Here is a 25,783-nt window from a genome sequence, read left to right on the forward strand (position 1 = left end):
CTTTATGGAGATTCAGTTTCATCAAGAAATGAAATGTAAACCTACAGCCCACAGTAAACATTCGTATTAATGCGTATAAGCAGTCTGCAGAGAAAGACACTTATATATCAAGTATGAATATTGTGATATTTTTGGAACCTATTTTTATCCCAAAGTACTGAAGATTTGATTCTTTCTAGTGTTGAGAATAAGTGCACGTTCATAAAATGACAGTATTATACATGTGATTCAAAGTTTAAAACAAAACAACTACATAAAAATAGTCGCTCAAAATGAACGAAGTTGAACCACTATTTTGAGTGCAAAAACATAATTTGGTCCACATGAACGCAAACATTATGTAACTTTATTCCCCAACAGTTTTCATCAAAGTCTTTCTTCCTGAGTGCTGATTGGTCAAAGGTGTGTGCAGAGTATTTCACGTGACCAATCATCAGAGGTTTGAGGTATCAGTTGTCGACTGAGCCACATGATCAGTTCTGGTCTGTGATTGGTTGTTATAATGGTTGGTCGTAGTGAATGATACCGGTCAGAAGCTGCAGTGCCTCGTCGACACTGTCTGTGTGTCTGAAAGCTGGAAGGTCAGCCGTCAACAACACCTTTAATACTGACGGCTGAGAGGCAGAGAGAAGAGAGATAGCAAGAAAACTTTACATTTATACACATAAAATATAATGTTAAATGCATTTCAAATGACTCAAATAGGTTATATTCTTAATTATAATTCTTTATTAAACATATGTTTTAGATTTACTAGATTTATTTTAAAAGTTTTGTATTGTATTTTTTTCCAAACAGTAGAATATTAATCATTATTTTATTCTACTTCTAACCTATTTAGATTATTTGATATATTTGAATGCATTTAAAAAAAATTTATATAAATAAATCTAAATATTAAAATACAATATTATATATAAAATATCATATATGAAATTATATATTATAAATGCCTTAGTATTCTTAATCATAAAATGCAATATTTATATTTTTTAAATAAAAAAAGTCAAATGCCTTTTTTTAAAAGGTGTAAATGAGATAAAATAATCATGTTTTTATTTTACGTTTAACAATTTTACATTTTTATACATATAAATATCATGTTATATGCATTTTAAATGACTCAAATTATTTATTTTCTTAAAAGTAATTTTATTTTTTATAAAACTTACTTTTATTTTTTCGCCAAACAATACAATAATCATGATTATTATAATCTACTTATAATCTGTTTACATTATTTTATCTATTTTAATGCATTTAATTCTTTTATATAAAAAAAGTTAAATTGATTTTTTAAGTGTGTAAAAATAATCATGATTTCTTTTGTAAAATGGTAAAAATGAAACTAAAAATACATTTATATAATTAATTCATATGAATTAATCTACATTCAGTGATTTTTATATTAATTAATATATATATTTATATGTTAATATATAAATGAAATTTTTTTATGAAATGTATTGATTACTGATCTTAATGTCATAGACGAAGATGTTAACTTTGGCAGCTGTAATGATTGCCACCCGTCTGTTGATGATGACGTCTACCTTTAGTCCAGTGAAGATCAGTGACAGTCCCGTCAGCTGGAACTGTTTGAGCAGTTCAGTGAGTTCATGGACCACAGTGAAGTCTATAGAGCTGACGTGAGAGCAGTCGAGAACCAGACACCGCGGAGGAGACGCTGCCAGACGACAGACACGAAAGCATGAGCACTCAAGGACATGAGCTGAGGGAATGAAAGCGTGTGTGTGTGTGTGTGAGAGAGAGAATGTGTGTGTCTCACCATGAAGAGCGTGTGTGTACACGAGTCTGCTGAGATGCTCCGTCACGGGGAAGTTCAGCCCACTGTCCAACTCTAGAACCGCCACACCGTGATCAGACACCTGAACACACACCAGCACTGACTGACTGACTGCTGCATGCGGCTCATTTTACAAGAGGTGACATTTACATACATCACACTTCATTCCATAATTATCTTAGAAAGAAAAAGAAATTAATGGGAATTATCTATTATCAAATAGAAATATATATTTTTTCCAAACAACAGAATAATCTTTTAATAGATTAATAATTTTATTCTACTTACAGCAACTGAAATGCATTTAACTTTTTTTTATAAAAACATTAATATTTTATTTTAATATTTATTAATAGTTAAATATTATGTATTGATATTTAAATAGTATATATATTTATATATATATATGAATAGTATATATATATATATATATATATATATATATATATATATAACTTTATATATTTATATTTCTAAAGTTAAACATTTAAATCTTAAACAATATGAACAATTATATAAACAAATATTATTTTTTTAAATGCAAATATTTTATAAATGCAGCATGATTACATGTGTTTGAACTAAAATGCATTTACCTTATTTTATAATTATTGTTATTGCATGTATAATATATATGTGTATATATGTGTATATATGTGTATATATATATATATATATATATATATATATATATATATATGTAATATATATATTATTTGTAATATATATATTTTGTTAAATGACTCAAATCATTTCTATTCTTAATTGTAATAAATACAATTGTAATACATAATTTAAAAAAACTATATTAGTTACAGTTATTTTAATCTACTGACAGTCATACTGCAAAACTAATAATTTAATTATTTATTTATTTATTAATATAATTGCACCTTATTTGATTTTTTGAGTCTACGACTTTATATTTATAATATTTTATTGTAATATTTATTAATAGTTAAATATTATGTATTGATTGTTTAAGATTTAAATATTTAACTTTATATATATATATATATATATATATATATATATAAAGTTAAATATTTAAATCTTAAACAATATGAACAATTATGTAAACAAATATTATTTTTTTAAATGCAAATATTTTATAAATACAGCATGATTACATGTGTTTGAACTAAAATGCATTTACCTTATTTTATAATTATTGTTATTGTATGTATATATATATATATATATATATATATATATATATATATATATATATATATATTTTGTTAAATGACTCAAATTGTTTCTATTCTTAATTGTAATAAATACAATTGTATTACATCATTTAAAAAACTATAATAGTTACGATTATTTTAATCTACTGACAGTCCTACTGCAAAACTAATAATTTAATTAATTATTTAATATTTAATTAATAAATTAATATAATTGTACCTTATATGATCTTATATGAGTCTACGCCTTTAATACATTTTGCATAAATTGTTAATTTTATGGTAATTTGCTAAATCTCAAGCATGAATTGGATTTCTGGAATAAACGTCCTTCATTTACAACTCACAGTCTACATTCATCATATGCAGCTATTTCATAAAATTAAACACTTTAAACTCACCTTCACTTTAGGTCTGGCCATGATGTGCAACAGCATGAAAGCAGAAACAACCACACCTCCCACAATGCCGTACTGCACCTCCCAGAAACTCATCAGAAACGTCACCAAGAACGGCAGCAGATCAAGCCCTGAGAGAAACAATTCGATTTTAATGTGCACGGAGAAAAAAAAATTATTTGCTATTTATATATAATGTGATGCTAAAGTCTCACTCTTGACTCTCCAGAGCTGGACAGGCACTCTGAAGTCCATCATGGGACTCACGGCACAGATGATGACGGCAGCAAGTGACGCTTTAGGGATGAAGAAGAACAGCGGCATGAGGAATGCCAGCGACAGCAGCACTATAACACCTGTGGAAAGATACAGACTTCAGACGGTGTACATATTATATATGTCAGCATGATCACAGAGAGTGAGTGTCACCTGTGACGATCCCTCCAGCAGGCGTACTCACTCCGGTCTGAGAGTTAACAGCCGTTCTGACAGAAAACACCACATAAAACACTTACAAAGTGAAAAATAAACCAACAGACACTTGAAAGAGGCCACATTGTGCCCTTTTCCAAAGACTTGATTTTGTTTTTGTAGTTTAGAGTAGTTTTTTTTGTGCTTAAATGTTCCAAAAACACATTATTTTTCCTCTCCAGCTCCTCTCTTCCCAGTCTGTCAGTAAAGCTGTGTTTAGTTCCTGTCTCTATGAAGCCCCTTTATTTTGGTTGGGTGGTAATTATTTAGATGAGGGATATGTTTGTTCCCAGAAGACTATAATGGAGGTGTTTCAGGGTCATGCACTGACAGAGAATAACTCCCTTTGGAATGACTCTGTGCTTTGTAACTTTGCAGACCATTTTATGCTTAATCAGTACAATACACACTAAAGAAAGTAAAAAAAGCATAATACGCATAATCATGCAGACAGACCTTCCGAAGCTGCCTGTGACGGGATACGCCGACACAAATGAGCCCATGATGTTTGTGAGACCTGCAGAAACATCATTGTGATGAGAAACGACACATTTATACTCATTTAAAACTTTATAAGGGAGGAGAAACTCACCGATGGCAAAGAGCTCTTGGTTGGCATCAATTCGGTAGTTATTCTTGCTGCCTGCATGAAGAAACAACAAACAAACTGTCAAATGAATCCAAACAGTGTCTGTGTTGGTGTTTATATAGACGTAAGGACACTTCTAGGTGTATTTTAAAGAAAATAAGCTCTTACCGAACGCCTTTGCAATAGCGATGCTCTCTAAAACACCCATTAAAGGAATGACAGCCAGACCGCCACCTAAATCCTGAGAAAATACACATGATTGGTCAATAATGATTACTATTCTACTTGATTGGCCACTTAAAATCTCTTAAATGTCACATATACTTTACTAGTACTATGGTATACTATTTGGATTGTATTTTGGGGTCCACCAGGAGGCCACAAGGGGGTGCTAGAGGGTGCTTTTAGAATAAATATGTATGTATATATATATATATATATATATATATATATATATATATATATATATCGATAAGAGCTTCGGTAGGAGCTTAAATTTTTTTTAATAATATTATATTTGAAAAAAAATAAATAAATAAATAAAATAAATATAAATAATAAAATATAAAGAATATATAAAATATTTTTTATAAATATTATCAAATAGTTTACATTATGTTCCAAAATATATTTAAAAATTTTTTGGCTTTAGTACAGTGACAATATAAAACTTTGAAATCTTTTTTTAAATATATTATTAATTATCTATAAAATATTTTATATTTTATAAATATTAAACATAATCGAACACAGTATAAATTGTTGTCTAAACAATATATACAATATATAAATATGTAGTTGCATTTTATATATATATATATATATATATATATATATATATATATATATATATATATATATGATTTATTTTACATTTAATTAATATTTAAATAGTTTTAAATAGTTTAAATATATTATTTGATGTGTTTAGATTATTGATATTCTTAATTATAAATCTAAATTAAATATAATTGTATTGTATTATATAATTTCTAAACATTTTACTGAAAACAAGACAATCATGATTATCTTATTATCTACTGACAGTCCTATTGTAAAAAGTAATAATTTATGAATGTAATGTATTAAGAAATTTTCTTAATATAATTGGGCAGTATTTGACTTTCTGAGGGTACGCCGTTATCACAAACTACACTAATATCTCACCTTTGCGATGTCACTGAAAGTAATCACCGTGCCATTGGCTACCGTCTCTGAAAGAGGTGGAGCTTTGAAAGGAGGGAGTCCTTTGGCGGTTTTCCCAGTGAGACTGAAGAAATGGTGTCCTGTGACCTCTGAGGAATACGCAACAGCCGTCGCCGCTATGACGACCAGAGCATTCCGGACTGCGGACACAAGAAGGATATACCTAAATAATTGTTGGTTCATTTATAGATTCTCAAAGACTTTTTAAGCACTCACTAGTAGCAAAACTCCACACCAGCTTTCGAGCTGATCGGATGAGGAGAGGAGCCTCTTCTTCAGCAGAACTCAGAGAATTGATGAGGAGAGGAGCCTCTTCTTCAGCAGAACTCAGAGAATTCTTCATCAGTGTCATCGTGATCAGGAAGAACAGACAGCACAGACCCAGAATCACATCTCCTACTCTGAGAATAGAGATGATTTAGATAAGCAGCTTAGAACAGATTATTTAAAGTGCCCCTATTATGCTTTTTTCGATAATACCTTTCATGCAGTGTGTAATATAGCTGTTTGTGAAAGTAAAAGGTCTGCAAAGATCAAAAAGTGAGTTTTTAATCTATGAAGAAAGAACGTCAGTAATTCCAGCCTTACTTCCTGCACGAACCTACAGAACATTTGCATAATGCCAGCCTATGGTCGTCATTGGCTATCCACTAACGTCTACTTTGACTCTCAAACACTGTAGTTGTAGCTGAGGCCTGCAAGAGTTTGGTTCAAGTTTGGTTTGTCGACATGTCGAGAAGACGCTGTTTTCTGCACTTCCAAACGATGAGGACTCAAGCTCGAATTGATACGGTAAAACCAACACCATAGTCACTCTTCATATCACTGTGTAGGGCCCTATAAAATCCATTTTATTTTTTCCCAAATTCCTTTTTTCAGTTTTAATTTTTCTGGATTCTGTTTTTTTCCATTTTATTTATTTTTTGACTCCATTTTAATAATTAAATTAAATTTTAGTAATCAAAAAGCATGTCTAATTTATTGAAATAATGAATCTTGTCCAATTTACCAACAATTTAATAAGTTTAACAAAAAAATTACATTTTTTTTTAGGGCCCTACGTTTTATTCTTTCTCCTCAAATTTTATTTTTACCGAATTCTGTTTTCTGGATTCCATTTTAATGGTTTAATTACATTTTAATAATCAAAAAGCATGTCTAATTAATTGAATTCTTAAAAACAACAATATTAATTAATTAAAAAATATATTTTTATGAATTTTTTTTTTTTTCTTCAGAAGTTCTGTTGTGTATTTAAATTTTTCTGGCAATCAAATGACCATTTAATTTCTTTTAATCATGAAATTAAACTTTTTTGTCAAACAATGTGCTGCACAACAGAGCTTTACTGTTAAAATTAAAACATGGAAGAAACACTGAGATTATTGTTTTAAATATATTTTAATAATTTATTATTAAATTAATTTATCTAAATTCTACTGTACAACAGTAATATGTTTCTGTCAAGTTAAATCGAACTTTTATTTTGACGGTTTGCCTAGAGCTTTGAGTTTCTCTGTGTTTATGACGGTAGTTTTCTCAAACGAAGCGGTTAAATGCTGATGAAGTGACTTTCAGAGCAGCTCTGCGACAGAGGACGAAAACACTGCGAGCGTCGCACGTGCTTCAGCATGCGCGCGCCCGCGCGATTGTGTGTGAGAGGCGGTGTGAGGTAAATGAAACTGCGCTTCTACATCATTCTTTTCAACTTGGGTAAAGTTGGTTTTATATTCGCACATTCGGACTTCTGATGAATTCAGACTTTCCAATAAATGTGCAATAAATTAATGTTTGCGAATTTTAAGCAGCGACATGATATTGACAACCAACGATTGTCAACTTACAACATTTTTCACAGTCGATCAAAATAGGCAAGTATTGTTTTAATGGCATATTTACTTGTGAATGTCCACTGAATGTCCAATGTAGTGTGATTAACAAGACTATTGAATACGGATGACCGAATGTGCGAATATAAAACCAACTTTACCTAAGTTTCATTTCAGAGGCATGCAGGATTCATGTTTAAATAGTCTTTTTGCAGTTTAATATTCAGTCACTAGTCTAAACCGTGATTTAATTTACGTGTACTGACCTGCTTTTAATTCATTCATCAAAAATTTGTCAAATTCCGTGACATTCCGCGTTATATAGTAAATTCCGTTTTTATGACTGGATTCCGCGATTCCGTGATCGCGGAAATTATAGGGCCCTAACTATGTATCAAGTGCTGAGAAAGATCCAGAGATATAATTCAGATGTGGTAATGGGCGTTTGGTTTCCGACACACGCCGTAAGCGGTAGACCAATCACAACAGATTGGGCCGTCTGACCAATCAGAGCAGAGTAGGCTCTCGGAAAGGAGGGTTTAGAGAGACCGAATCCTTGATTGAACCATTTCAAACACTGTGAGAAAAGAGCTGATCTGATGCTGCACTGTATATTATGAGAAAATTAAAGTGTTTTTTGACTCTGGATGCATGTAAATCTGATGTAGGAGACCTTCAAACAAAATTAGGAGCCTTTATAATAGCATAATAAGGGCACTTTAACAACACTGCATGGATTAGAAAATGTTAACAGCTATTTGGTCAAACACATAAATGTGTGCTCACCTGGCCTCAGGGATCTTGTGGAAGGTGTAGTACACCTGCAGGAAGAACTGCTGTGGGATCTCCTTCAGACCCAGAATATTCTGCAGCACAAATGGAGTGGATTGACAAAGGGCACAAAAACTCTTAAAGATATATGCATCTGAAATGAAAAGAGGCATCTAAGATTCTTACCTTGACCTGGCCGAAGCCGATAGTGACGGCCGCAGCACACGTGAAGCCTTTAATTACTGGATACGAGATGAAATCCAAGAGGAACCCTAATGAAGTCAAAATCAACAGCAGATGAGGTGACTGGCTTTAAAAAAAAACACATTAAAAACTTTTTAAGTCGCAAAATTTCATTGAGCTTTTTTTTTTTTTTTTTTGATAAATGAATAAATGACTTTTCATTTAATTATAAAGCTACAACACAATTATAAAAGTGTAAAAATTGTGAGATATATATCTCACAAATAATCAACTCAGCTTTTTGGATTAATCTTGTATGTTTATTTATTTTTATTATTTAATTATAAAGTAAAACATTTAAAAAGGTGCTCAGTATTTAATTTATTTTATTTCTGAAAAAGGGCTTTTTGAATTAATTATCTTCATTTAATTATAAAGCTACAACACATCTAAAATGCGCTTATAAATGATAGAATAATAACAGTAGTAGCAGTAATAATAATAATAATAATTGTTTATATTATAAATAATTTATAGAGTATATATACAAAATGTTAATATAATTATAATAATTACTATTATTATTATTGTTATTTTTATATTTTTATATTACTTATAAAACTTTAAATGGTAACACTTTACAATAAGGTTCATTAGTTAAACATTAGTTAATGTATTAACTAACATGAACTAACCATGAACAATACATTTGTTACTTTATTTACTAATCTTTCTTAACATTAGTTAATGAAAATACAGTTGTTCATTGTTTGTTCATGTTAGTTCACAGTGCATTAACTAATGTTAACAAGATTTTAATAATGTATTAGTAAATGTTGAAATTAAAATTAACAAAGATTAATAAATGCTGTACAAGTGCAGTTCATTATTAGTTCATGTTAACTAACGCAGTTAACTAATGTTAACTAATGAACCTTATTGTAAAGTGTTATAATATACAACATATTATCATTTCTGATGTTGAGTTTCTTCTGCGGTAAAGATTTATCTATTTATTATGTAATTCAGCCACTTCCACAACCTCATTCGCCACGCTCTTAAAAACCTGTTGCTATATTTTGGTGTGCGGCTTCAAAGACTTCAACGGGAAGTTGCACAGGAAGTAATATAATCTGATACTTATGTGAGAGTGAAGAAAACACAGACTTCCTGTTTTCAAGACGGTACTGATTTACAGATAGCGGAGTCTGCTACTTTAGTCATACTTTATGTAAACTTTTATGTTACACATGAATGTTTAAACAATACTAATACTATATTCACCAAACAGACTATCTACCCTAAATTTTGGCATGAATCACACCAACATAGAGTGAAAATATGGCCTAAATGTTAACATTAACCCCATTTTCCATCTTACCCAGCCTCAGTAGAGCCATTCCCGTCTGGATGACGCCGCACAACAAGGTGAGCACCACGGCGAACACAGGATCTCCATCGACGTACGCCGAACACAGCAGGGACATGATGGCCGTCGGGCCCAGTGTGATGTCTTTAGACGTGCCAAATATACAGTAGACGAAACAACCCATGAAAGCAGAATACAGACCGTACTGAAAAACAAAAAAAACAGTGTATATATGTCAAGAAAACTTTCCCCAAGCTGTGTCTGTGAGAAAATGTGAATGTTCTCACCTGCACAGGTAAACCAGCCACCTCCGCGTAGGCCAGCGCCTGAGGAACCACGGTCAAACCCACTGTCAGACCGGCGATCACGTCCATCTTCAGCCACGTCAGGTTATACCTGGGCAGCCAGGTGAGGATGGGAAAACAAGAGCGCAGGGCGGCATTCCAGCCGAGTCCTGTCAGACGCTCCATCAGGACCTTCAGATCCACCAAAGCACCATTGGTTCACGAATCAGAATCAGTCAAGGATTACACAAAGAGCTGTCACGCTTCATCCAGGATGTTTTATTATTCAAGGGTGTGGACGAGAAAAAGGTTCATGGGAAGGGCGGAGCAATTATGGATCTCTTGTGCTAACAAGCTCTCCTGTGCCATACGGTTTTCAAACCCTCGAGATCCTGAAAGCCTCTTCTTGCTTCTCCATAACTGTTTTGTGAATGTAAACCTGTGGACAGTTGAACAGCATTAGTTAGTAAAACTGTAAAATGCTGCTGATTGTGAAATCACTATTTCAAAATCTCTCAAAAACATTTTGCATATGAAGCATATTTTAAATACAAATAATGTTTTTTCATTGTGACAGTATTTTAACATATTTAAAAATTTCATGCCTCAATATATTAAAATTAAAATATATCATTATTTATAGATTTTCCACTTTCACTAATGGGAAATTATGTTTAATTACTACAATAATCTCAAAAAGCAAAATGCAATGGCCCTAAAAATAATTGAGATATAAATAATATGAGATAATATGAGATATAAATAAATTACAGGTAAAATAATACATCAAAGTTTTGTTTTGCATAGCAGTAACGAAATGCAAAATGCAAAAAAAGTCATAAAAAATACCCTTAGAAAATTCGTATAAAACTATATTAAACTATATTAAAATTAAAAATATATCATTATATGTATTTTGCGTTACAGTAAAAAAGACTGTAAAATATTAAAGAATTAATTCTCAATAATTATTAAAACATATACATCATTACAGTTTGATTTGTTTATTTTTTGCATTACAATACCGAGATACTTTACAGTAACAAAATCATCGAAACATCGATAAAAAGACAAGGAAATGTTCCTAAAATATCATTAAAACTGATTACCTCAGACTTTGAAACGAGTCATATGACATTTTAAATGAATCTCATGATTTGAGTATCCAGTGAACTGTATGAAACCACAGGGTAAATCAAAGAATACGTATTTGGGGGGGAAAAAAACACACTAAATAAAATATTAATAATAACAATAATATCGTTTAAAAACTGTTTGGAAATCGTATTTGCAAACCAAACTGAAAGTTGAGATCAATTATCAGAGCCACAATGTGGAAGATCAAACCTCATAAATGATTCGAGCCTCGTGCTTCATCGGAGTCGAAACATTCCCCGGGCGTAATCTCATTATTTACAGCAAAACATAAAGTCACAATGTAACACTAGCTGAAATCAAAGCGACTTTGACGTGAATCGCGTTTTTTTTGACAGACTGAAAAACAGCCCTTTGTGTGACGTATTCGCGTCAGCTGATCGTGGTCATGTGATGGACTCACATGGCGGAAGTTTGTCTCGCCGAGTGTAAACAAAGTTCTACAGACTTTTCCGTTTGCTTTAACAACATTCCTGGAGGTGTATGAGGCAAATGACACTAAAATGTCGTTTTTGTTCGGGTGGACTCTGTTGTGTTTCCTGTTTTGTTGTGATGTAGGAGAGTGCAGAAGAAGAAATGTGCTTCTCATTATTGGTGTGTAGTGAAACACAATTATGAGTATTTGAAAATACTGATTTGACAATATTTCCATACTGTTGTGATGTTTGTTTTATATTTACGATGTGTTAATGCCTCTATAGGCGACTTTAGACAGTAGAGTTAAGGCAGTGCCTGTTCAAAATTCAGTGTTAAGACACAGTACTGCATAAAAGCCAGACTAAATGATGCCAGCTCAGACCCACCTCAGCCACACTTGGGTAAAGTTGGTTTTATATTAGCACATTCGGACATCCGTATTCAATAGCCTTGTTAATCACACTACATTGGACATTCAGTGGACATTCACAAGTAAATATGCCATTAAAACAATACTTGCCTATTTTGATCGACTGTGAAAAATGTTGTAAGTTGACAATCATTGGTTGTCAATATCATGTCGCTGCTTAAAATTCGCAAACATTAATTTATTGCACATTTATTGGAAAGTCTGAATTTATCAGAAGTCCGAATGTGCGGATATAAAACCAAGACACTACCCAGACACTAACATCACCGTATACAGTTGTGTGAATGCATTTATGCCACCTCTGGGATGCATTAAACAGCCTGTATAAAGACACCTAAATGGCACCTCAGAAGCACCTCTGTGCCGTGTAAATTTGTCATGTTTTATCATTGTATCACACAGCTGATGATGGTGGGTTCGAGACGGATGTCTACAACAACACTGTGGTCCAGACACCTCATCTTCGGGCTCTTTCTGAGCGCAGTGTGATCTTCAAGAACGCCTTCACCTCCGTCAGCAGCTGCTCACCCAGTCGTTCCACCATCCTGACTGGATTACCACAGGTAACCAGTATGTAAAAGTCTCTTTTTTAACCCAAACTAATAGATAAACTTGCCTTGAACTTTTTTTTCTTGCTCAACAGCACCAGAACGGGATGTACGGCCTCCATCAGGGAGTTCATCACTTTAACTCATTCGATGGAGTGCGCAGTCTTCCTCTCCTCTTGAAACAAGCCAACATCCACACAGGTACGATGAAGATCCATGAAGCTCTGAAAATAGATAGATCTTCTTAATAAAGCATAAAAATGCAAGGAAATCAACGCTGGTGCAAATAAAACTTTCTTGATAATTTACTCACCCCCATGTCATCCAAGATGTTCATGTCTTTCTTTCTTCAGTTGAAAAGAAATGAAGGTTTTTGATGAAAACATTCCAGGATTATTCAAATAAGGGGCTTGTCTAGCGAAACAATCGGTCATTTTCTAAAAAAAATGTAAATGTGTATACCAAGTGCTTCCGCCAAAACCGCATTTTCGTATTCTTCAAAAAGCTTACGCTGTATTTCCTACGCCTTCGTTCATTCGTACGATCATTTCGCTAGATAAGACCCTTATTCCTCATCTGGTATCGTTTAAAGCCCTTTGAAGCTGCACTGAAACTGTAATTTTGACCTTCAACCGTTTGGGCTCCATTGAAGTCCACTATAAGGAGAATAATCCTGGAATGTTTTTCATCATTAATTTCTTTTTGACTGATGAAAGAAGGACATGGACATCTTGGAAGACATGGGGGTGAGTAAATTATCAGGAAAATTTATTTGAAAGTAAACTAATGCTTTAACTAGTAAGCGGACTCCGATCGAGCCACTTCTTGAATCGTATGATAAAAGGGGAAGATGTGAAACGACAGTTTAGTTTATTTAAAAAAGTGATGAATGCCTTTGCTGCATAGCATCAAATTGTGCAAGATGCTTTGCCTGTTGAAGAAAGAGAGAGGGATCACAAATATTGGTTTTCACCAAGGTATAATGATTTTAAAGAATTCAAGAAAAGAGACATGTGCATGGATAGAAAGTGCTCCTGAAAAGGAAAGTATTAAAGATTATAGAAACAAACAGGATAACGAGTCTACAAGATCAAGAGCCGTAGAGTAAATCCACTGCTTCCTCTATAAGACGACAAGCTGAAGCTAAGAAAGCTGAGTCACTTGCACGTGCAGAAAAGAAATTGCAATTGGAAAGAGAAGAGATGGAATTAAGAGAAAAAAGGAGAAGTTAGCTATTGAAACAGACATTGCTGTGTCTGAAGCTCAAATAAGAGCAATGGATTTGATGGACACTGAGCTGCAGCAGCTTCCAGTTACAACTACTGAAGATATCTGTGCAGTTGGGTTCATCTGTGCCTAATGAAGAAATAGATGAAGATCGCTGTGATGATGATGATGTGAAAGAAGAGGATGAGGATAAATGCTCAATTGTGAAAGGTCAAGGAATTAAATCTAATATGATGCAAAAAAGCACTGAAGTTGTAAGCGTTCATGCAAAGACATCTGTTAAAGAAACAATGCGCAAGCAAGAATCCATAAAGGAAAGAAATCATGTAAAGGCATCGCATTCCACAGGCATAGAGAAGGATCTGGTTAATGTTATGCAGTGTCAAAACAAAATAGCGGATGTTAGTCAAAGAACAGAAATTAGCAGGCCTACCTTCAAGAGAGATCCCTGTATTCACGGGGACCCGTTAGACTACCTGACTTTTATCAGAACCTTTAAGCACTGTATTGAAGACAGAACAAACAACAATCGTGACAGACTGCTTTTCTTTGAGCGATTCACTAGTGGAAAACCACAAGATCTTGTATAGAGTTGCCAACATATGGAACCACAAAGAGGTTACAAAGAAGCCAAAAGACTATTAGAAAGAAGTGATATCCTTATTGCCAATGCATAACAAGAAATAATTTTAAACTGGAACCCTATCAATTCAGAAAATGGTAGAGCATTGCACTCATTTTCATTGTTCCTGAGTGGCTGTTGTAACACCATGTTAGAGATTAATGCGTTGGCCGACATGAACCATGCCACTAATTTGAAGTGTGTAGTATCCAAGCTTAAGGGAGAAATGGAGAACAACTGCTTATGAGTACTACGAACAGAAAGGAAAAAGACCTCAGTTTTAGCAGTTAGTTGAGTTTATTGAAAGACATGCAAATATGATTATAGACCCATTGTTTGGCGATTTGCATGAAGAAGACAGTAAACCAACAAAAACTTCAAAATCCAAACCCACCACAACTTTCAAAGGAAGCAGATTTGCTACAATAGCAACAAGCAGGAACACATTACCTGTCCTTCCGAAGTCCATTGCTGAGTTATCTGTACTGCAAAGGAAAACATGGTTTAGAAGAATGTTTCAGCCAAGAACCTCATGATGACAAAATTTATTTAAAAAAAAAAAAAAAGTTAGCTGCTTGAACAAAGGACATCTCCGCAAGAACTGTAAAAAGAGGATGACATGTAAAGAGTGCACGCTTAGACAGCCTTGCATATGCAAAAGTGAGTGGATGATAATCAGCTACAGTCAGGCAATTCACTTATAAGTAATGCACTAGTCTGCTTGGAAGCAAATACTCATACAGAGGTCGGTATCATTCCACCTACAATCATTCCTGTGCAAGTGAAAGCTCAGGTGGTTTGCATGTATGCATTTTTAGATCCAGGAAGCTCTGCAACCTTTTGCACTGAGGCTCTTAAACAGAAGCTTTGAGTCTGTGGACAAAAATCCTGTTGCATACAGTGGGCCAAGAAAAACCTGTTAACACCACTGTGCTTACAGGTCTCAATTAGCAGCTTAGATGGTGATGTCTTTTATGAACTCCCGGACACGTACACTCAAAGGGAAATACCAGTAGCGCAGGAACAGGTGAATACTGCTGAGGCACTAAAGAAGTGGGCATACTTGTAAAATATCCATATACCATCTATTAAAGCAGATGTCGGACTGCTAATAGGGATGAATGCTCCCAAATTGTTAGAGCCATGAAAGGTTATCAGCAGCCAAGGAGATGGCCCTTATGCAGTAAAAATGTCCTAGGCTGGGTTGTTAAAGGGTTAGTTCACCCAAAAATGAAAATTCTGTCATTAATTACTCACCTTCATGTCGTTCTACAACTGTAAGACCTTCGTTCATCTTCAGAACACAAATTATGATGTTTTTGATAAAATCCGATGGCTCAGTGAGGCCTGCATTGACAGCAAGACAATTAACACTTTCAATGCCCAGAAAGCTACTAAAGATATATTTAAAACAGTTCATGTGACTACAGTGGTTCAACCTTAATATTCTAAAGCGACGAGAATACTTTTTGTGCGCAAAAACAAAAACAAAATAGTGACTTTTTTCAACAATATCTAGTGATGGGTGATTTCAAAACACTGCTTCGTGAAGCTTCGAAGGTTTACGAATCTTTTGTTTTGAATCAGTGGTTTGTGTATCAAACTGCCAAAGTCACGTGAACTATTGAAGTTTCAAAACACTTATGACGTAACAAAGCCTCGTTTACTGAAATCACGTGATTTTGGCGCTCCGAACCACTGATTCGAAACAAATGATTCGTAAAGCTTCGAAGATTCATGAAGCATCATTTTGAATTCGCCCATCACTAGATATTTTGAAATAAAGTCGCTATTTTGTTATTTTTGGCACACAAAAAGTATTCTTGTCGCTTTATAATATTAAGGTTGAACCACTGTAGTCACATGAACTGATTTAAATATGTTTTTAGTAGCTTTTTGTGCATTGAAAAAGGGAGTGTTATTGCAGGCAATAGAGGCCTCACTGAGCCATTGGATTTTATCAAAAATATTTTAATTTGTGTTCTGAAGATGAACGAAGGTTTTACAGTTGTGGAATGACATGAGGGTGAGTAATTAATGACAATTTTAATTTTTGGGTGAACTAACCATTTAATGGCCTCGTTGATCATTGTCAAACAGAAAGGGATCCAGTGGTTTATGCAAACCGCATCTCAGCATCTGACTTGACGAGCATGCTGGTACAGCAGTATCATGACTTCCCAGAAAAGGAGTACAAAGAAAAGACAGAGATGTCACAAGAGGACAAAAGGTTCATGAGCACAATGGAGAATGCTAAAATCAAGGATGGACATTACCAGGTAGAATGTCAATGTTAAAATGCCTAACAATTACCAAATAGCTCTTCAGCGTATGTCTTACCTTCTCAGAAAGTTTGAAAAGGATGCAATATTTAAAGACGATTACATCAACTTTTTAGAAAATGTCATAGAAAAGGGACATGCTGAGATGGTACCCCAGACAGAGCTTCAAAGGGACAATAGCAAGGTGTGGTAGATACCGCACCATGAGGTATATCATCCAAAAAAAGGCCACAATTCATGTTGTTTTCAATTGCTCGGCTTCTTTTCGTAGAATGTCACTCAATAATGAACTAATCCAAGGTCCCAATCTCACTAGCGGACTGAATGTGTAGGTGTAGGTCACTTTTAGGTGTCTTGCTTCGTTTCCGAAAGGAGACAGTTGGCCTAATGGCTGACATAGAAGGTATGTTTCATCAAGTCAAAGTTGCTGAAGCTGACAAAGACTTTCTTCGGTTTTTGTGGTAGCCAAAGGGTGATGGTAGTAAAGACTTGCTGAATACAGAATGACAGTGCATTTATTCTGAGCTAAATCTTCATCAAGTTGTGCAAGTGATGCTTTGAGAAAAACATCGGAAGACAACAAGAACAACAGAACAACAAGACAAGAGGCCATTCATGTGGTAAAGAACAATTTCTTTGTTCATGATTGTCTCGTGTCTGTTCCTACAGAAAAGCAAGCAAATGTGCTTTACGACGAACTTTGTGCGTTCTGCTCTCAAGAAGGCTTTCGTCTCGTCAAGTGGATATCTAACAGTAGACATGTTTTGCCAACAATACCTGAAGAGGATAGATGAAGGAGGTGAAAAATCTTGACCTAGACTCTGAAAACCTTCCTATTGAAAGAGCCCTTGGAGTTCATTGGTCTGTTGAAAAGGACACATTCAAGTTTAAGGTTACACTATAGAACCAAACACTCACTAGAAGAGGAATATTATCAGTTGTTAATTCTGTGTTTGACCCACTTGGATTTGTAGCCCCTTTCATTTTTACTGCAAAATACATCATGCAAGAGCTTTGTAAGCTTAGCAATGGATGGGATGACAGAATCCCAGACTCCATTATGGAGTCACTTTGAAGATGTTACTCAAGCCCAGTTGCATCATTTTTGTGACGCAAGTGAAAAAGGCACTGTGACCTACCTTTGACTGATCAATGCCCGAGGAAAGATTCATGTATCATTCATAATGGGAAAGTCAAGAGTGGCACCCTTGAAATCAATGCCCATATCAAGAATGGACTTAACTGCAGCAGTGCTTGCAGTACGGATGGACAAGTTATTAGCCACAGAACTGCAATTCAGGGTTCTGGACTGATAGCACTTCGGTTTTGAAGTACATTAGAAACGAAACTAAACGATTTCAAACCTTTGTTGCCAACAGAGTCAGTACCATTAGGGAAGCATCAGATGTAGGTCAGTGGCGATACATCAACACCCGGCGGATTCAGCTTTGTGTAGTTTAACTGCTGATGCACTTCTGAAATGTAGCCTATGGAGAAATGGTCCAGTCTTTCTTCAAAGATCAGAACAGGAGTGGCCCAGGATACCACTTACTTCAACTCTGATTGAACCAATTGATCCTGAAGTTAAGAAGGAAAGAATTACTGTCATAATTTGCATGATCAAAAGGATCCTTCTGTCAATCACAAGGCAACGGACTCTTGATGACGAAAGCTTGGAAACAGTTATGTGTGAAGTAGAAGCCATATTAAATCGACCACTAATAACAACTTCTGGTGACCCAAATGACTTCCATCAGGAGTATTTCAAAAAGATGATCTTTATTCAGGATGTAGGTGAAGGGAAGTTCAGTACATCTCAAACCTCATCTGGACAAATTTTGAGCACCTTTTTGTGTTTAATTGGTGCAAAAAGCCAGTATAGCAAGCAAGCCATCTTATGATTTTTTACTTAACATTTGAAATGAGTGAATCTTGGAAAAATTAGGAATTTTACAAATTGATGGTTGATTTCTTTGAAAAGGAATCACTGTCGTATGAAAATATGCAGATTGTATGAAAACATGCAAACAAGTTTGTATGAATTAATACATAAAATAATTACGAATTGCCTTGAGATTGTGCTGGTAGGACAATTTTTTTTTTATGAATGGTACAAATGTTCGTACAAATTTTGAACACTTTTTTTTGCTTATTGGATGCAAAAAGCCAGTATAGAAAGCAAGCCATCTTATGATTTGTTGCTAAACTTTTGAACATATTTAAAATGTTTTGAAACATTTGAAATTAGTGAATCTTGGAAAAATTCAGAATTTTACAAATTTATGTTTGATTTCTTTGGAAAGGAAAAAAAAACAGGTCATATGAAAATGTGCAGATCATACGAAAACGTGCAAATGAGTTTGTACAAATTCATACATAAAATAGTTTACAAATTTCCATTAGATTGTATTGGCGTGACAGTTTGTTTTTCTACGAAGCAAACTAGCTTATAATTTGTTACTCAACATTTGAAATGAGTGAAAAAATTCAGAATTTTACAAATTCATGATTGCTTTTCTTTGGAAAGGAATCATCGGGAAAAAACACGTTGGTCCGGGCCCTGTATACCCATTCGATTTCGCCTACACAGAAGAGACCAATTCCGTGCTGCAGGTGGGTCGGAATATCACCAAGATTAAGCTCCTCGTTCGGAAGTTCTTCCAGAGCCAGAAGGCGGAGAGAAATACGACGGAAGAGGAACGGCCGTTCTTCCTCTATGTGGCGTTCCATGATCCTCACCGCTGTGGCCATTCCCAGCCTCAGTATGGAGTGTTTTGTGAAAAGTTTGGGAATGGAGAGAGTGGAATGGGAAGAATTCCGGATTGGGAGCCGAAGTATTACTCTCCAGACCGGGTTAAGGTGAGCCTTAAAAATAAAGAAAAATGTAAAAGTCATTAGTTGAAATTCCCTACCATCAGTCTCTTAATATCTAACTATAGGTTCCGTACTTTATTCCGGACACTCCTGCAGCAAGGGCGGACATAGCAGCCCAGTACACAACGGTCAGCCGGCTGGACCAAGGTTATATTTTACGTCATTCACAGTAATATTTAAAAATTTGCTTGCATAGGTTTTCGCAAATTTCCGATGTTTTGATTTCGAAGGTATCGGTCTGGTTCTTCAAGAACTACGGGATGCGGGATTCGAAAATGACACTCTGGTGATCTACAGCTCGGATAATGGAATTCCGTTCCCCAACGGACGCACTAACCTGTACAGCTCAGGTGTGAAGGAACCCATGCTGGTCTCCTCACCTGAACACCGGCAGCGCTGGGGACAGATCAGCCAGGCCTACGTCAGTCTGCTGGGTAAGAGCCAATCACTGCTGGATTATTCTTTAAACATGTAAATAAACTAATGTGCACAGAACAAAGTCCTTCATGGCCTTTAGATGTGCTGTAACTGCTTTAACCACTAGGTGGTGCTGTAAGCCTAGTTTTAATACCACTCTACACCTTCATGCACTTGTTCCTGTTTTTGAGGCCAGATAATAGAATGACAGATTTATACCATTATTAGTTTCGCAAACTATTTGTGCTATGCTGAAATAGAACCTTTCAGATTTGTTTCTGTGTTTAAGCCCAGGACTACTGATATATTTTTTTTTACAAAAAGTCAGTTATTTGTAGGACTATGAAACACATAATCTTGCTACTGCACCATTCAGATGATAGAGCTATCGTCTTTCTCCCGAATTACAAGTTTGGATGAATGTAACATAGCTTTTACAAAAAGATATTCATAAGATAATGAAAAGCAAGACATCTGTTTGTAATAGAAATAATAGTACAACTATTTTTCTACCAAATGACAGATTGTTAACAATGGTGTGTGCATTATTGCACCTTTTTGCACTTGATTCAGTGTTTAAAGTCAAATCTTTCTGTTTACTGACAGATTGCCAATGTAACAACGTTTTCTGTTTGTACGAAATTGCCAATGTATCAACAATTTCTATTTGTATGAATCACAGGTTGTTTGTACGATATTACTATTGCACCTTTTTGCACTTGATTCAGTGTTTAAAGGGATAGGTCACCCAAAAATGAAAATTATTCCATGATTTACGCACCCTCAAGCCATTCTATGTGTATATGACTATCTTTTTTTAGACTTACACTATTGAAGTAATATAAAAAAAATATGATATTCCAAGCTTTATAATGGTAGTGAATGGGGGGTGAGATTTTAAAGCCCAAAAAAGTGCATCCATCCATATAAATATAATCCATATGGCTCCAGGGGGTTAATAAAGGCTTTCTGAAGTGAAGCGATGTTTTTTTGTAAGAAAAAAAAAAACAATACATACAACTTAAACTAAATAAACTATAATAATCAGCTTCCGGCAAACATCCATATGCAAGTCGACTTACGGCGGAAGCGTAACCTTTGATGCGACGCATGATGTAGGATGTAGGAGTAGCGTAAGCTTAGACGCTTCTCACTGTTCAAACAAATAGGGCTGTGCAACACACTCAATCTCCTCTACTCTTAAATACTCAGACGTTTCTCTTAAACATTTCTTGTTTTAGACTTCTAATTTGCGACTGGTGTTTTGTTTTGCTCTATCCTCTGCATTTCTGTGTTCATCAATACATCATACGTCGCATCAGAGGTTACGCTTCCGCCGTAAATCCACTTGTGTATGAATGTTTGCCGGAAACTGGTTATTATAGTTTAGAAGGTCTTTATTAACCCCCTGGAGCCGTATGGATTACTTTTATGATGGTTGGATGCGCTTTTTTGGGCTTCAAAATCTCGGCCCCCATTCACTGCCATTATAAAGCTTGGAAGAGCCAGGATATTTTTAATATAACTCCCAACTGTGTTTGCCTGAGAAAAGAGAGTCTTATACAGCTAGGATGGCTTGAGGGTGAGTAAATTATGGCATAATTTTCATTTTTAGGTGAACTATCACTTTAAGGTAATTTATTTCTATTTACTGACAGATTATTGTAACAACATTTTTCATTTGTACGAATCACAGGTTGTTCGTACGATATTTAAAAAGTGGCGTTCCTCACTATTGCACCTTTTTGCACTTGATTAAGTGTTTTAAGGTCATTTCCTTCTATTTACTGACATATTACTGTCAACATAATTTCTAGTTGTACGAATTGCAAGTTGTTTGTACGATATAAGAAAATGGCGTGCCTCACTATGCTCCTTTTCATACTTGATTCTGTTTAAGGTCAAATCTTTCTATTTACTGATAGATTATTGCCAAGGTAACATTTTCTGTTTGTATGAATCACAAGTTGTTTGTACAATATTACAAAAATGGCATCACTCACTATTGCACCTTTTTGCACTTCATTCAGTGTTTAAAGTCAAATTTTTCTATTTACTGACAGATTATAACCAAGGTAACATGTTCTGTTTGTATGTACTTGATTCAACAGCATCTCTAATATTTTCCCCCAGATATCACTCCCACCATACTGGACTGGTTCTCTTTGCCGTATCCGTCGTACAGTCTCTCAGGTGGTCGTCCGGTTGAGTTGACGGGTCGGTCTCTCCTCCCGGCCCTGAGCTCAGAACCGTCCTGGGTCACCGTCTACGCCAGCCAGAGTCTCCACGAGGTCACTATGTTTTACCCGATGCGCTCCATCCACCAGGGCCCCTACCGGCTGCTGCACAATCTTCACTACCGCATGCCCTTCCCTATAGACCAGGACTTCTACGTGTCCCCAACCTTCCAGGATCTGTTAAACCGGACCCGGTCGGGCCAGCCCACGGGCTGGTTCAAGACTCTAAACGAGTATTACTACCGGGAGAGGTGGGAGCTGTTTGACATCCAGTCGGATCCGACAGAGAGGCGGAATCTCGCTGGTGATCCAACCTACGCCCCAGTTCTAGAGAGCCTGAGGGAGCAGCTGCTGAAGTGGCAGTGGCAAACGGAGGATCCGTGGGTGTGCGAGCCGGATGCGGTTCTCGAGACTAAGCTGGAACCGCAGTGCAGACCCTTGTATAATGGACTATGAGTGCTTAAGATTAAAGAAAAGACTTTTGTCCTTTTTATGGTTCAGATTCACTGTTTAAATGGTTTAATATGAGAATTGTAAGATTATATTTGTAGCTTTTATATTTTGAAAATGTTAATAAACATTTTGAATAACAAAATTAGTCAACATTATCTCATTTTCTTTATTTAAACCTTTAACATTGGTGTGTTTTCATTACAATAGAGAGCAATAGAAGGCAATAAGACTCCATTTAAATGTTTCATTTTAGGCCATCACAGATTAATGTTATTTACAAATGTTATTTTTACCTCTTTATTATTATTTTTATATGTATACACAACTTTTTCGGCTTCTTGTTTAAATTTTATCTCAGATACCTAACGAACAATATTTCAAAATTACATTTTTGTATTTAAAATATTTTTGTATTATTACTATTATTCAAATATTATCCTATATTTATTATTGTTGTTGTACCTTTACCAAAATTAAACATGTTTTTTCTACAAATAATTCTATAATAATTTTCTACAAATGCTACATTCGAAGCGCTCTCTAATTTAAATTTATAAATCTGACAACATGGTAAAACAGTTATCCAAATGTGTAATTACAGAGCAGTCAATAAGTCAATATTCAAATCATTCATTAATGAGACTTTACGTTCAGATTCTGTGCACTTAGAATTCTTCTATTAAATTATTCTATTCTACTCTATTCAAGTCCCTTCAAATTTATAGCAAGTATTAAACATACTTGGATACTGATCCTTTTTTCTGGTTAATGCGTATGTGCGTCTTTACGCACGGGATTTTCTCTTTTTTAATTTGTGCAGTGACGCCAGAAAGACGTTTATTGATCAACATAGACAGGCTCGGTGACAGAGAAACAATATTGTCCCGTCATACATCACATCTACCTGACGTTAAAGTCTCCCCAACCGTCTCCAAACGCGCAAAGACGCGCAAATCAATCCTATTGGCCGGAAATATGAATCATCTAGTGAGGAATGACGAACGAGATCACGACTCCGAGGGGTATATATATAAACTCCAGATGTGGAGAACATCAATCCAAAAGCTACGAGGCATCATAGATCAAAACACACGTTTGGGTCAAGTGCGCAATGGAGAGGTCCGTCAGATCCGTGCTGGTGTTCGTGGCTGTTTCCATCCTCATCTCTAGCCATCCTACAGACGCCTGGTACAAGCAGTCCACCGGGCCGAGCTACTATTCCGTCGGGAGAGCCTCGGGTTTGCTGTCCGGGATCCGGAGGTCGCCGTATGTGCGCAGATCTGAGAGCGAATCAGCGCTGGACAGCGGCGAGACCCCCGGCGTCTCCAACAGCGTGATACCCGACCTCAGCAGCAGACAAACGCCAGTCCTTAAAAACATGGTAAATTATTTCATCAAAAACATGTTTTATTACATATAGCCTACTTTAGATAACAAAAGAAGATAATATTGTATATACATACATACACACAATATGCAGTTTATTAAAGTTTTTTCATTATTTAGTTTATAAAATATTTGTAAACGTCATTTCATTTTTTATAACACAATTTATCAATTAAATAAGTCTTATAAAATTAATAAACATTATATAATATAGTTATATAGGATGCAATATGCATCCAATTATGTATATGTATGAAGTTACATTAAACAGTTTCATGATTTGTCTCGTATATATTTGCAAAACTTATCACTAAAGTGATCAATTAACAAAGCATAACAAATCAATAGTTCATGTGCATTCAAATATGAATAGCCTATATATTCAGAACATTCCTGAACATTTGAATGTAAATGTAAATATTAAGATTTAAAAAAAAATGTACTTTGTTACTGTGCATTCTTTATATATATATATATATATATATATATATATATATATATATATATATATAAAATCTAAAAATATCTTAAATTATCTAGAAAAAATATTTTCTTTGACATCTTTATTGTCTGTTTTCTTTATTTTAAAAAAGCATGTACTTAACATGTAACTTCCATTAAGGTTTACTGTGCCGTTTTTCCCCTCAGGCCATCTGCGTAAAGGACATTTCTCCAAACCTACAGAGCTGTGAGCTGGTTCAGGACGGTTCGAGCACGTTTCGGTGCAAAGCAGACGTGTTTCTCTCGCTCGATTCGCTGGACTGCTTCACCTCCTGAGCGGAACCCGTCTCTCTCTCTCTCCCTCCCCGACCCAAAGTCTCTTCATTTCAGGAGTATTTACAGCCAAGGCAGTGAGGCGCGCTGTTGACATTGAATGTTTACTTGATTTACACCAGGGATGTTCAGCGCTGCTCCCGAAGATCTGCTTTCCTGCGATGTTTAGTTCTCTAGCGATGCTAATCATTTTTAAACTGCAATTTATATTCTAAATCTATTATTTTCTGTGAACGTGCGGGACTAGCCGCTATAGGTAAATAACTAGTGAGGTAAACGGCAAAACTATGTGCGCAACAAAACAGTGCGTTTATAACTACGACAATACATTCAAATAATACCAGTTTGAATATCGAGCAGCATAACGAGCTGTTTTGTACGGCTAAAAAAGCCGAGGAAAGCCTCGCACATCCGTTAAAAATGCTGTTTTGCGACACACAAAAAATTGATAATTTTTTAAATGAAGTGAAATCAGCCAGGCAGATATTGGTTTAGTATATAGCGAATGCGAAAAAGTGAAGTCAAACCAAATTCAATTCACTTCCAGTGTGAACACACAGTTTCAGCTGTATTTTGCAGGAAAATGGATCTCGGAGAGCAGTTTTGAGCACCCCTGGTTCACACAATGTGAAGTTCGCTGCTTTAAATTTATAAATAAAACAAGACATAAAACAGAGGTATTTTCTGTTCGATCTGTTCTCCCTCGCGCCCACCCGTCTCCTGTACCTTCTTCCAGATGTATTACATGTTCATAAAAAGAGTTCGCTGTTATGAGCAAAAACTTTCAAAGATGTTTTCTTTATTTTATTAAACTTGAAAGATATACCGTTCATTGTGTGCATGTTTGTGTTGTGCATTTGCATT

At 35.1% G+C, this 25,783-nt stretch overlaps 3 protein-coding genes across 6 annotated transcripts in view; 2 read left to right on the top strand and 1 right to left on the bottom strand.

Annotated features, from left to right (window-relative positions):
- The window catches only part of slc26a11 (solute carrier family 26 member 11), an 11,692-nt gene extending 95 nt beyond the window's left edge, over positions 1-11,597 (bottom strand). The window contains exons 1-17 of one of the 3 annotated variants that reach the window (XM_048182739.1): positions 11,445-11,597; positions 10,101-10,536; positions 9,826-10,018; positions 8,448-8,533; positions 8,277-8,356; positions 5,972-6,062; positions 5,878-5,929; positions 5,623-5,801; positions 4,624-4,696; positions 4,459-4,509; positions 4,323-4,383; positions 3,825-3,880; positions 3,611-3,751; positions 3,399-3,526; positions 1,790-1,889; positions 1,554-1,687; positions 1-614 (exon numbers count right to left, since the gene is read on the bottom strand). The exon at positions 1-614 is cut by the window's left edge and continues 95 nt beyond it. In XM_048182739.1, coding sequence (XP_048038696.1) covers positions 498-614; positions 1,554-1,687; positions 1,790-1,889; positions 3,399-3,526; positions 3,611-3,751; positions 3,825-3,880; positions 4,323-4,383; positions 4,459-4,509; positions 4,624-4,696; positions 5,623-5,801; positions 5,878-5,929; positions 5,972-6,062; positions 8,277-8,356; positions 8,448-8,533; positions 9,826-10,018; positions 10,101-10,283 — 1,725 coding nt within the window. In that variant the 5' untranslated portion in view covers positions 10,284-10,536; positions 11,445-11,597 and the 3' untranslated portion in view covers positions 1-497. Of the gene's footprint in view, positions 615-1,553; positions 1,688-1,789; positions 1,890-3,398; positions 3,527-3,610; positions 3,752-3,824; positions 3,881-4,322; positions 4,384-4,458; positions 4,510-4,623; positions 4,697-5,622; positions 5,802-5,877; positions 6,063-8,276; positions 8,357-8,447; positions 8,534-9,825; positions 10,019-10,100; positions 10,537-11,206; positions 11,331-11,444 lie in introns of those variants that run through there. The other 2 variants (XM_048182737.1, XM_048182738.1) reach the window with 2 other exon arrangements.
- sgsh (N-sulfoglucosamine sulfohydrolase (sulfamidase)) lies at positions 7,184-22,904 on the top strand. 2 transcript variants are annotated; one of them, XM_048182742.1, is made up of 7 exons: positions 7,184-7,333; positions 12,502-12,662; positions 12,743-12,848; positions 19,306-19,637; positions 19,718-19,799; positions 19,883-20,086; positions 22,203-22,904. In XM_048182742.1, the coding sequence occupies exons 3-7, from the start codon at positions 12,755-12,757 to the stop codon at positions 22,760-22,762; spliced, it is 1,272 nt and encodes a 423-aa protein (XP_048038699.1). In that variant the 5' UTR covers positions 7,184-7,333; positions 12,502-12,662; positions 12,743-12,754; the 3' UTR covers positions 22,763-22,904. The 2 variants fall into 2 exon arrangements, with proteins under 2 accessions (XP_048038699.1, XP_048038698.1); XM_048182741.1 differs by lacking the exon at positions 7,184-7,333 and adding an exon at positions 11,618-11,846.
- Positions 22,905-23,835: 931 nt separating this feature from the next.
- npb (neuropeptide B) lies at positions 23,836-25,749 on the top strand. Its single transcript, XM_048182745.1, has 2 exons — positions 23,836-24,140; positions 24,794-25,749. Exons 1-2 carry the CDS (start codon positions 23,871-23,873, stop codon positions 24,920-24,922), a joined length of 399 nt encoding a protein of 132 aa, XP_048038702.1. The 5' UTR covers positions 23,836-23,870; the 3' UTR covers positions 24,923-25,749.
- Positions 25,750-25,783: the final 34 nt, after the last annotated feature.

The sequence above is a fragment of the Megalobrama amblycephala genome, linkage group LG2, assembly GCF_018812025.1.
Source record: "Megalobrama amblycephala isolate DHTTF-2021 linkage group LG2, ASM1881202v1, whole genome shotgun sequence".
NCBI lineage: Eukaryota > Metazoa > Chordata > Actinopteri > Cypriniformes > Xenocyprididae > Megalobrama > Megalobrama amblycephala.